Source organism: Procambarus clarkii, chromosome 10, assembly GCF_040958095.1.
Source record: "Procambarus clarkii isolate CNS0578487 chromosome 10, FALCON_Pclarkii_2.0, whole genome shotgun sequence".
NCBI classification, from domain to species: domain Eukaryota; kingdom Metazoa; phylum Arthropoda; class Malacostraca; order Decapoda; family Cambaridae; genus Procambarus; species Procambarus clarkii.
Genome location: NC_091159.1, coordinates 24,126,144 through 24,139,460, shown reverse-complemented (window position 1 = coordinate 24,139,460; position 13,317 = coordinate 24,126,144). Strand labels below are relative to the sequence as shown.

The 13,317-nt window shown below is 37.9% G+C and overlaps 1 protein-coding gene across 2 annotated transcripts in view; it reads right to left on the bottom strand.

The window, feature by feature from the left end:
• Positions 1-13,317, bottom strand: part of gwl (serine/threonine-protein kinase greatwall) — a 34,932-nt gene that overhangs the window by 7,070 nt on the left and 14,545 nt on the right. The window contains exons 11-16 of one of the 2 annotated variants that reach the window (XM_069321745.1): positions 10,538-11,999; positions 8,073-8,184; positions 5,070-5,225; positions 3,733-3,886; positions 1,652-1,765; positions 179-391 (exon numbers count right to left, since the gene is read on the bottom strand). In XM_069321745.1, coding sequence (XP_069177846.1) covers positions 179-391; positions 1,652-1,765; positions 3,733-3,886; positions 5,070-5,225; positions 8,073-8,184; positions 10,538-11,999 — 2,211 coding nt within the window. The remainder of the gene's footprint in view (positions 1-178; positions 392-1,651; positions 1,766-3,732; positions 3,887-5,069; positions 5,226-8,072; positions 8,185-10,537; positions 12,000-13,317) is intronic. The other variant, XM_045728043.2, reaches the window with a different exon arrangement.

Genomic DNA, 13,317 nt, shown 5'->3' with positions numbered 1-13,317 from the left:
CAGAATGTGAGAGAGAGAGAGAGAGAGAGAGTAGCACAATGACCCATTAAGCAGCCCAACTGTGACTGCTACTACACAGCATGAATGACAACTTCAGGTTATTTCTGAGAAACATAACAAACATCCTTTTCCCTGGACACTTTCTCCCCTCCCGTGTAAACTTGGATGAGAACCTTACCTTCAAAATAGGTGGTATCCATTGCATCATCTGGCTGAGGGAGAAATGGGGCTTGTATATCCCTCAAGTTGGGCCAATTGATGCAACTAAACAAGGAGCTGGATTTTATAGATTCAAAATTAGCCCGAACTTTTGGATCGTAGGCCAAGAGCTTATCTATTATTTCAACAGCAGCTTCAGAGAGCACCTCATCACCCTCTGGCCAGGGAATATCTGAAGTGACATATCAGAAGTAAGAAAAGATATATCAAATAAGTGAATTTTGTAACTGAAAATTACTTGTTATACAGTATAGTGTAAGTGAAGAAATAAAATTAAAATGTTTTCAGAGGCAGACGAGATGCACACAAATAACTCCCACTCCTGTAACTACAAATACAGTATATCATTACACACACACACACCAAACTAGAAGATAGAAGAAAAAGAGGCGATATGATCACCACTTACAAAATAATAACAGGAATCATTAATTTACACAAGATAAATTAGACTTTGAGAAAGGGAATTATCAGGAGAAAGAGCCAAGCCATTATGACTATATAGCACTAGGAAGGAATCAGCACTTGGGACGGGGTAGAGGAATGTGCCCAACCACTTGGACGATCGGGGATTGAACGCCGACCTGCATGAAGCGAGACAGTCACTCTACCGTCCAGTCCAAGTGGTTGGCAGACTTTGAGAAAGTAACATCTTTCAAAATAGATACTGTACAAAAATTATGCTGAAGGAAATTATAAATTTAGAAATAAACCTAATGTACTAAAAAGGTCTACACAATAAATTAAAAAAAATGAAGGAAGAAAATTAAGTCGGAAGTGACAGGTGGAAAGAGCCAAAATATGAGGAAATAGGTTCATGAAAATGTTATATACTGTACTGTACCACTAACATAGATGGAGTGAATTACAAGACACATGAAATATGTGATGAACTATGGCAGTAAATACCAGATATTGTTACATTATTCAAAACAAAAATAGAGAAGATAAAAATAAATGAGATGGTATTTCCAAGGGGGCTACTTAATTTGGAGACAAGATAGAAAAAGTAGAAAAGGTAGAGATATTGCAGTGCTGGTGAAAGTACATTTAAGCATGAAAGAATTAAGTCTCGATAATCCACGACATGTGGATATTGTAGTACATACTGCCAATTCTCAACCCAGAGAAATAACTAATCATAAATGCCTACAGATCGCCGGCAAGCGAATATAAAGAAAGAAAATTCTATCCGGGTTAGGCTACAAGAATTAATACTTATCTTTTATATGTTCATTTTTCTCAGTCTAAAATTAGCTCTATGATTGAGTAAAGAATCCATTTCTTTTAAAAAATTTGAAGACCTCAGTGGCATGCATATCTAATATTTAAATCTATGAGTTAATCTTATACTAAATGTTACTAGTGATAATTAAACCAATTAAATCTTCAAATTCAATAAAATTGCTAAAGCAACAAACTGATTTGTTACCTCGATGAAGGATATTATGAAACACAGCCTCTGGAGTTTCGTCATTGAAAGGTGGGACACCAGTCATAAATTCAAAGAGGCACACTCCCAAAGCCCACCAGTCCACTGCTGGCCCTGACATTGAGGAAGAAACATATTAAAACTTCAAATAAAAATGTCAGTTCCCCAAAACCATTATGCTTTCGGTGAACATCAAAAGATAATTTCTTTTAGCAGGATATCAGGATGCTTCCAAAGGTTTAACCACAATTCTCCCATACTAATGGATCAAGACAGTCAGGAAAGGGTAGATTCTATAATGACACAAAGATTTTTGTATATTAAATCCTATCTGGTTATACAGCACTGGTATACAGAAGGCACTAGAAAAACCCCAGCGTTGAATGTAATGAAACGCCAATTTCTGGGTGAGACCCGGAGACTGCCCGGAGTTATACTGGGCTGATGGGCTATAGCTATATTGGGACACAGCCCGGAGCTATACTGGGCTATACTGGACACAAAACATGATGCACCCCTGGCCGAACCAACCAAGCATCAACAACCCAAGGACCCCTCTGGAAAGCAACAGTCTCATTTTTCACCAGAAAAGAAGGTGATGGCTGCAAACGAACAAAACGACCACCAGGACCGAAAGAGCAGAAACTCCTGTGCTGGAGGAGAGCATGATCCTCCCCGACCCAACCCCTAGATGTCTGCCAACAAGAAAAAAGCATTAGAAAAACAGTCCTGAACCAAAGGGGCCACCACAAACTGAAAAGAAGAGAAAAGAGAGCACCTGGTCCAATGACCAGGACGACTCGGGCGGTGCATGAGCAGGCCGGAGGTGAAACAACACCCGAGAAAGCTTGTGGAATGGAGCAGAAGTGACATCCACCCCAAACGCAAGCCATAGTGGCTCCACCAGCGCCGCACGATACGAGGTGACAGTATTCAGCATAAGACAACAGTCCAGAAATAACCAAGAGAGAGAAAGTACAAAACAACCTGATCAGAAATTGAAGACAACCTACGAAGAATCAAGAAGTGCCAAAAGGACTGCTAAGAAACTTCATACTACCGCCGAGACGACACTCTAAGGTGGGACACCATCAACGAAGCCACCTGATCACCATACAAGTATAAACCCACGTCAAAAAGACCAGATGCAAAGATCGTATGAGAAGATCAAACCAGCCATGTACTGGACCGGACACAAGCTATAAATTATGTCAGAAATCTTGAAAGAATTCCGATAAAGAAAGAGATCTAATGGTGGTTCTAGATAAACTATCACCTGAGGACCACATAAAGAACATCGTGCAAGGAGCCTATGCTGCACTTTCTAATTTTAGAATTGCTTTAAATATATGGATGGCAAAATGCTAAAGAAATTGCTTACTACTTTTGTTAGGCCAATGCTGGAATATGCAGCAGTTGTATGGTGCCCATATCTTAAGCACATCAACAAACCGGAAAAGGTGCAAAGACATGCAACTAAATGGCTCCCAGAACTGAAGGACAAGAACTATGAGGAGAGGTTAGAGGCATTAAATATGCCAAAACTAGAAGATAGACGAAAAAAAGGCGATACGATCACTACGTACAAAATAGTAACGGGAATCAATAAAATTGATAGGGAAGAATTCCTGAGACCTGGAACTTCAAGAACAAGAGGTCATAGATTTAAACTAATTAAACAAATCTGCCAAAGAAATATAAGAAAATTCACTTTCACAAACAGAGTGGTAGATGGTTGGAACAAGTTAGGCAAGAAGGTGGTGGAGGCCAAAACAGTCAGTAGTTTCAAAGCGTTATATGACAGAGTGCTGGGAAGACGGGACATTTCGTGCGTAGCTCTCATCTTGTAACTATACTTAGGTAATTACACTTGTGAAAAGACCCAGGTTCACCACATGGCTGAACAGATGTGCTCAGTATGTTTTTTCACCTGATGCCTCTGTTCATATAGCAGTAAATACCTAGGTATGAGGAGTTAGGCATCCAGGGGTAGAATCCGCCGTTGACTTAGGGAACCACAATTAGCTTAACAGGCTTCATGTCCCCAACAGTGAGAAATATTTAAGAATGCCTTAACTCACCATGTCCAAGATGTAACAGAAGTTCAGGTGCTAAATAGTCTGGAGTACCCAGAATTCGAGACTCTGTGCCAGCTGGGTGTGCTCCTCTTCTGACACTTTTGGGAGCACGTAGTGGAGTCTGACCACGGTCCTGAAGTGGCGTGCTGGGCACACTCTGTAAATATAGCCAGATTTATTACAAACACAGAATATCCCACCCTCATCAAATTTATAAATTATGTCTAGCTGCTATGAAAACACTACAAAAATTGTTACTGTAACCTGTATTATTAAACCACAGCCAACATGTTTCATAATTTTCTCAGTCTATGTCATAAGAACTTATGACATAGATGATAAACAATGGATAACAAATACACTACAAGAAACAGATGAGCAAAGGCCTGCTTTTGTAAAATAATTGTTGCTGCCATCTATGAAAACAGCTAAAATCTACAAACAAATCTTTTAATTCCTTGTGTTGTGGGGGGGGGGGCAAAAGCCAGAGTGTATTCATACACATTAGGCTTTTATCGAGTCCCTTCCCCACCCCCGGGTCAAATTACTGATCCCGCCCAGATTGCAACCCTACAACAAAGTGACAAACTCCTGAGTACCTATGCAGGCGATGAGTCACAATAACGTGGCTAAAGTATGTTGACCAGACCACACACTAGAAGGTGAAGGGACGACGACGTTTCGGTCTGTCCTGGACCATTCTCAAGTCGATTGTGACTATTCTCACAATCGACTTGAGAATGGTCCAGGACGAACCGAACCGTCGTCGTCCCTTCACCTTCTGGTGTGTGGTTTGGTCAACTCCTGAGTACCTACTTACTGCTACATGAACAGAGACATTAAGTGAAAGGAAATGTGCCCAATCATTTCTGTCCCGCCTGGGATTCAAACCTGGAATTCTCGATTGTGTATAGAGAACGAACTCAACTGTACTACGAGGATCCTCAGATGAAATGAAAACACTAATGTTTTGGTCTATGAATACTTGTTGAAAATACATCAAAAATAAGAAAATAAATAAATAAATAAACTTGTTTGATATTATATTCATTTTTAATATTATATTTTTCATTTCATATGAATTAACCTAACTATTACAAAAGTTGATACATGACAAGCACAGCAAATTGCGACTGTCCAACAGGTCTGCCTTACTGAAGCTGAAAGATTACAAATGAATCAAACTTATGACAGCAATATTAAAAAGTCTGCAGCTGCTGTGTCAATAACATGTCTTTGCCAATGTATGCAAGAATTCAGTTATCTGAAGAGCAATAAGCAAACAACACTGATTAGAATACAAACAAAATCAAATACATAACAGAAATTTGGCTACATACACAAGTATCTAAACTCACAGGTATTCTACCGGGAGTATGGTAACTGAAGAACAGCTGTGAATGGTGACTGTTTAATGAGTCGTTAACAGTAGTAGTTGGGTTGTCCTTCTCTGACATGTCATTACTCATGTCACTTTCACTGTACCATCTCACTAACTGCAACATCAAAGAAAATGGGTTATAGGTTGGTTGGTTGAAAATCACTTCAGCTGATCAATAGAGGTATCTCCAGATGGTTATCTCTCAGGGTGCAAAGAATACTGTAATGGGTACTGTAATGAAGACAAGGCAAAGGATGAGGTGGTATTAGCAGTAATAATAATAATGGTGGTGGTTGATGTGGTACAACCTGTCCTCTCAAATAATACATTGTATTTTGATGTAAAAAAAAAAAAAGTCAAAATATAATGTAGAGTACTATAAATCATAGCGGCTAGCTAAATGGATGGGTTATTACATTTTTTTATTCATGGGTCCTTGGTTAGGTTAGGGTAAGTTCAGGCAGTTCAGCATACAGTGGTACCTCGGAATGCGAGTGTCCCTGTATGCGAGTTTTTCGGAAGACGAGCAGGATTTACTCCAAAAATATGTCTCGGAAGGCGAGGGTTACCTCGGGACGCGAGTTTGTTGATACGTGTACAGGCCGACTGGCGCGTGGTGGCATGGCGATCGCGCCTCAGTTTACCAGTGTCTCGTGTCCAGTGACTATCCCACCTGAATTCTTCACAAGGATTTACAGTTTTTTGGCCATTTGAGCATAAAAGTTGTCATTATATATCTTGCCATGGGTCTCAAGAAAGCCATTGATAAGGTTCAACCTAAGAAAATAGCTGTGAGTAGAGGCAGTAGAGGATGTCCCTTCTTGATTAAGAAAATGTGTGAAGTATGGGAAGAACTGCAAAGTTTTGTTGAAAAAACTCACCCAGATAAAGCTGTAGCAGGCCGTTGCATTGACCTTTTAAATGATAATGTGATGTCTTACTACAGACAAGTGTTAAAATGTAGGGAAAAACAAGTGTCATTAGATAAATTCTTAGTAAAACAAGCAAGTCCTAGTGGTATGCAGGCAAAATGTGCCAGTGTGTGCATACCAGTGAAGTCCTCACTGACTGATGTGATAATGGAAGGGGACTCCCCTTCCAAACAGTAACTCCTCTCTTCCTCCCACCTCCTCACCATCTTCCATACGCCTACAGCATTCAACAACAATGTAAGTAATAACTTGAACATAGTTTTGTAGGTTTATTTAGATGAATTAGGTATAAAAATTTAGTTTGATGTGGGGTTTTTGGGGTAGTCAGGAACGGATTAATTCATTTCCCTTTATTTCTTATGGGGAAATTAGCTTCGGAATGCGAGTTTTCGGAATACGAGGCGTCTCCAGGAACCAATTAAACTCTTAAACTGAGGTATGCCTGTATCTTTTTTTTGTGACGCTGTGACAATTCGAGAGGATGTGCTGAGTGGTGACGGTAGTAGTCCCAAATAAAGATGGTAGTGGTAGGGAGGAAGAGGGACAGGAAGGCCTATCAGATGACTATGTTTACATTATCTATGTGTGGTTGTTATGTATATTTTACGATATATAAAGATTGTCAAAATCTGGGCAGGTCATATTACAAATAAATACATATATGTTGCATTATACAACTTTAAGTAAGCCTATACACAATCTGAAACAATTCTTAACCCTTAGACTACTGGAAAGGGTCTAAGGGTTAAGAATTGTTTCAGATAAGAATATAAGAATATATTATAAGAATATTATAAGAATAAAAGAACTATTTGCTGTCCGTTAAGCAAGTCATTCTTTCCAACAGAGCCTTGCTACTTCCAGCCAGGATTAGAACATTCTTAATACCTTCATCAGCCGGAATCTTTACAAACTTACCCACAAAACCATAAAAGGAATGGACTGGTGGATTCTTAATCCCAATCTGAATGACAAGTCAGATGGTATATTCCACTACTCAACAAAACTTTATCAAGAAATGGCAAGTAAATATTTGCTCATGCAACTACCAGTTGTCCACACCTGGCCACTGTTGCTACACAGAAGCACATAATAGGCTCAACAATTGGAATGCAGGGGGGCTTTTTAGATTAATGCTGTATAATAGTGGTAAACTACAATGTGTAAATCACCTCTATTTGAATGGAGAGATTCATATTAGAATCTTCCACAGCAACCAAAGTTCCAATGCAGCTGACATTTTCTACTTTTATATTTTACACTGAACACTTCAGTATTTATTATTGACAATAGAACACTATTTCATATCTCTTTATACCAAAATCATATGGGAGACATACTTTATTAATATTTCATATATCTTATGTTACGTACTTCTGCGTCGAAATCCAATCCAGGTAATATTAGCATGAGACCATCACCACCAAAAGTATTCTGTTATTTTTCATTGCAACCAAATATAACAATACTACTACAATAGTGCTGGAGAGAAACCTTTCTGTTGCATGTGGCATACCAGGTGCTATTCAAGCAGGAATCTTCTGCATTAGAATTTGTTTATTAGTGCTAATATTTTACCACTATTAGTAGTGTTCAGCTAAAAGAGCCAGGTGCATTCCTGAAGTGACAATGAAAATTTTGATACTTCTAAGATTGGTGGGATCTAAGACTCAAGAAATACTGAAGATCTTCATTACAGTGGAATTGTTCCTGAAAAACAATCATAAAACCACCTTGAAGCTATAACAGCTATCACCTATATTTCTTATAAGTTACATTGCAGCTAATGTAAGCAGCTCACATAGTCACAGGTTCAACGAGATTAAAGATAAATAGGTACTATATTCTGAAAGCAAGAACAGTGAGATTCGGAAAGCAAAGGGGAAGGAGATAAAATTTTAATAAGCATATAGAACACTGATAAGAAAATAGCATATTTTGGCATTCTTGGTTTGAAGACATAAATGACAGGGTGTTAAAATAGTGATAAAATTTAAGAAACTGTAGTCCAAATCTCTAGTCTTTCTTACCTTATTAGTTGTGTCATTAACTTGGGTGTCATTAGATGGAAAGAAAACTTCTTCACTCCCATCCAAATCAGTTTTGACATTGTTCACACATGAACTTGGTCTTTTATTTTCACTGCAAATAATTAAATAATGTATAGTAATAGCCATTGTTTCTTAAGTGTCTTAATTTTAAATGTCCTCATGTATTTTACATCACACTATAAACTATACCTCAGCCATTCATATATGAATATTACATATTAAGAACCCAAGTCCCCAGAGCTGTGCTTCTCTAACTTCTAATTTTAACAAAGATATCTTTGCTAACATGCATTTCTTAAATGTTTAATATGTTCATGTTAACCAAATATTCCTTCATCTATGCAAATTTTCTATCAGATGTATTTATGTCATATTTACTGAAGAAGTCACTTGCTTGCTACCAAATGTAAGGAACCTCATGGAAGATATGAAGCTGATGAGAGGGATTATGACACAAGACAATTTCGTGATAATACAGGAGGACTTGATCAACCAGGCTGTGATTCATATGTTGGATTGAGAGCAGCAATGTTAAATATGTTGGTTGACCAGACTACCACCCAGGAGACCTGGTCAGAGACCAAACTGCATGGACATTGATTACTGGAACCATCACAATGTAGGCACAAGGTAGGGAGGAGGGACCTAAACAAGCTATAAGCATGGTCAAATAAATGGCTACTAAAATTCAATCCCAACATGTGTAAGTTACATTGGTAAAGTAATATAGTTGGGAGTGGGGATAGGAGACCAGGACAGTACATAATAAGGAAACATAAATAATATGACGGTACATAATAAGGAAATCAGAAATATTGAACCAGGGAGGGAATTATTAGGGGACTGCCAAGCTATTACGACTATATAGCACTTGGAAGGGATCAGGATAAGGATTTGGGATGGGAAGAGGGGAAAGGAATGGTGCCCAACCACTAGGACGGTCGGAAATTAAGTGCCGACCTGCATGAGGCAAGATCCTCGCTCTATCGTCCAGCCCAAATGGAATTGGGGGTGGACAAAATGACATGATCAACGCCTGTGGCATCATATGTAAAATGAGTAAACATAAGAATAGCATTTACAAACGTAAGCAAAGGCATCATGCAAAACATAATACACAGCCTATGTCAAGTCAGACCTAGAATAGGTAGTGGAATATTAAGTTTATACAACACACAAACACAATAGAAAAGGTCCAAAAATTTGCTGAGATAAGAGAAATGAGTTATGAAAATAGATTAAGTAAGTACAGTAAGTAATTATCAAAGAAGGCATCAAACCGGGAAGGCTATGTAGCAGAAGATAGATTAAAAGAATCCAGTCTAACCCCATGAGAAGGAAAACAATAATCAGAGGTGATGTGATAATAACATGTAAGATATCATTAGGAATAAGTGAACTGGAAAGAGAGAGAGAGTATTTTTTAGTTGAAAGTAGCACAGTATGGTGACAGAATCTAAAACTGGAACACAAATGAGTCTGAGAAACAAAAGGAAATTCTTATATTGTATTTAGTGAGGGGTGCTAAACAAATGCTTCAACTAGAAATTTCAAAAGCCATCTCAATCCACAGCTTCAAGAGCAAATATGAGAGCATTGGAACTTCAGACAATATGATAGTCTCAGGCTCAATGGCTGGGAGGCAGGGTCCAAGATCTCACTACCCAGATAGTTAGGTAAACACAGTATTATAGGTGAACACAGGCAAAAATAGAACGAGAGGAACAGGTGAAAGTTGAAAACACCAGTAAGTTAGTTGTGTGGATGTTGCGGAAGCCATCTCCAATCACAGCTTTAATAGATGGTACAACAGAATACCCAAACATCAGGAGGAATAAATGCACCATGTACCCAATAACTAGGAAGCCAAGCAAGAGAGATAGACTTCCCTCTCTGCCAGCAGCTAGGTTAGTACACTTACGACACTTCAATGTTTACTTCCAACCATTCATTAAAAATCTCATACACTCACACATTCTCTTTATTCTTTAGTCTATATGGCCCCCTAACTGCATTCAAAACATATTTGCATCTATAGAAATGCATGAAGAGCCTTAATACAGTATATATTTTCATTAACATATTTAATAGTTTTATATTTTTATGATATATTTTGTACACTCTGCTCTTATGATAAAAAGAATTATGGTAGTTCATTTTTCCAGTTCATCTGTTTTTCCTTACCTGAACAACTTGTCTTGTCTTTATCTTAAGACTGATTTATGATAGTGTTTACACATTCATACAGAATCCTACAATACACCTCATCAGTCATACACATAACATGTACTGTTTTTGATTTCTCGTATGCTCTCTTACGTTGTTTTCATAAGAGGTAGAATATCCCTGCTACTTTCATCCAGTAATAAACTTTCAAAATTAGCCAAAAAATACTCTATATTTATTAAACTGATTTATATCTCATAGAAAACAAATTAACGTACTTGTTTTCCTTGTCATTAGTTGAATTCCAATACGTGTTACTTTGGTCATGAAATGTGATGTGGCATGGGCTTCTTTTTATGTTTCTTCGTTTAGGAATTTGACCGGTAACCTGCAACACTCCAAAGGTTCCTGTAAGGCTTGTAGTCAAATTGCTTCTTACAACATTGGTGGGAGGGCTTGTAGTGGTTGAACCTATAGCACGCTTGATGCCTCTTGTCTGTGTTGGCATCTTGAAATTTCCAGACTCCTGAAAGGTACTGATGGTAGACTGATTTCCTTCTATGAAGTTAAAACATTCTTCTAATCTAGTGCTTTCTTTTTTGTCATATATAACATGATTTGACAAATCAGACAAAGGAAATTCAGACATATGCCCAAAGTTGGGGACATCTTGATTGGATGAATGTAAACGGCTTTCAGATGACTTCTGGGGTTCAGTTGTTGATAGCTTGCACTTCAGCACTGCTGAACATCCTACAATATTTTCATTAGAGATGTCTACCTCTTCACTTCTTACAAAATTGGGTGGAATTGGTGAACTTGTGGCTATATCTCTGGAGAATACAGCCCCTGACAAAGTAGACAAATCAAAAGTTGGGTGTCCCACGGGTGACATGTTATGAGCAAGCTGAGATAAAGCTTGTAATCTCGGGTGACACTTATTGGTGACCGTAACATTGGTATCTTCTAATTCTTCAGACGGAGCAAGCTCTTTTGGTACAACATTATTGAAGACATCTGAACTTTCAATTTCACTAGAAATTACATCTTCTGGGAACACATCACTGTGTTCAGTGGAAGTACGAATCCGTTTTCCGACGACGGGCCCAAGCATACTTTCATTATCGTAAGTGGTGCAGTCTACTTCTGATTCTTCAGTTTTCCCTTCCCGATTACCCATGAACTTACAGTCCTCATCGTAGTTTCTGTTGTTATTCTGAGAATTCAAATCAGAATTTTGGTTGGTATTGTGCATATAGTAGTCAGTCTCTTTATTTGGGTTAATATCTAAAGTTTTTGAAGCCAGTATTGGTGAATGTGGAACTGGCATAGTACCTATGCTATTATTGTTTGTTGAACATTTCTTGGGGGAACTGGTACTAATATTTGATGAATCTGAGGACTGCAGATCACCAGACATCTCTTCCTTGATTTCATCAAGACTGTTGTCTCTTGATGCATAAGTAGGCAAGGGGTGAATGCCACTCTCATGTCCATCACTGGATAGGGAAACATCAAAGTCACTAGAAAGATCGCCATCTCTTGGGGAACGATATGGTATATGGGGTCTAACTGGAGACTTACTCGGGGACTGCAAATGTTGAGACATACAATCAAATTTAATTAAGTTCTTTTTCTTAATTTCATTGTCATCTTCCTTTATAGGAGTGCCGTCGCTGCTAAAATCAAATTGCTTTTTCAAATCTACTAGATTTTTTGAAAAGCAAGAGTGTGGAGTTCCTGAAATATAAAGTTAATAAATTAATATTAATAAAAAAAAAAAGGTCAAGAGGTTAGGAAAGTAATAGAATAATAATGACATGAAAAACTTGAAATTATAATTAATATATGTTCAATCAGGACTCTAAGTACAGTACACTAAGGAATAAGGAAACAACTTGGTAATTTAAGCCAAAAATATTTAATCTCATTACTGTAGGCAATAAATCAGAAAAAGAAATACAAGCATAGTGGCTTGCTCTTTTCTGAGCAAACATTGAGTTGCCAGGTCCTATATGACCATTGTCTTGCCAAGGCAAGAACCTTTTTAAATCATCTTGCCACATGACTGGGAAGGAAATCCAGAGGAGAATATTCACAAATACAGAGGAACCTCGGGTAACGAGCGGCTCCATCTACAAGCATTTCAGGTAACGAGCAAGCCACGCACAGAAAAGTTGTCTCGATTGACGAGCTTCCGCTCGGTTAACGAGAAAACTATGTGGTGCTTCTTTGCATTCCCACTGGTTCTCGCAAATTCTCAGACGCCTCCAACGATGCAAATCAATTCAATTTTTTTTAAAAGATGCTAATGAAGCTGGGATATAAAGGGGTGACTGCTGTAATGCTAAAAAGCATTGAATTTTTTTGGTAGAAAAAATGAAAAAAATAACAAAATTGAAAAAAGAAGAAATGTGAAAAGGTTCGTTCAGTCTATGTCAGGTAGACTGCTCTATTTTCTTTAAACAATAACAAAAATGAAAAAATAAAAAAATTGAAAAAATTTGAAAAAAAAGAACAAATGTCAAAAAGGTTCGTTCAGTATGTCAGGTAGGCTGCTCCATTTTCCATAAAAAATATAAAAAAATTAAAAAAGAAAGAAAAAGAACAAATATAAAAAATGTTGACCAGACCACACACTAGAAAGTGAAGGGACGACGACGTTTCAACTTGATCGACTTGAGAATGGTCCAGGACGGACCAAAACGTCGTCGTCCCTTCACTTTCTAGTGTGGTCTAGTCAACATATTCAGCCACGTTATTGTGACTCATCATCTGCAAATGTCAAAAACGTTTGTTCTGTGTATGTCAGGTAGGCTGCCCCATTTTCTATGAAAAATAAAACAAATCAAATATCATATTGATGTTTTTCGGTGGTGGAACGGATTAATTTTATTTCCATTATTTTTAAATGGGAAAATTCCTTTTGCAAGACGAGCATTTCACATGACGAGCTAGGTGCAGGAACGGATTAAATTCGTTAATCGAGGAACCATTGAACTCCTCCAGTACCGTGAATTATCAGTTTCCAAACTAACGATACCGAGTTACTCATCAC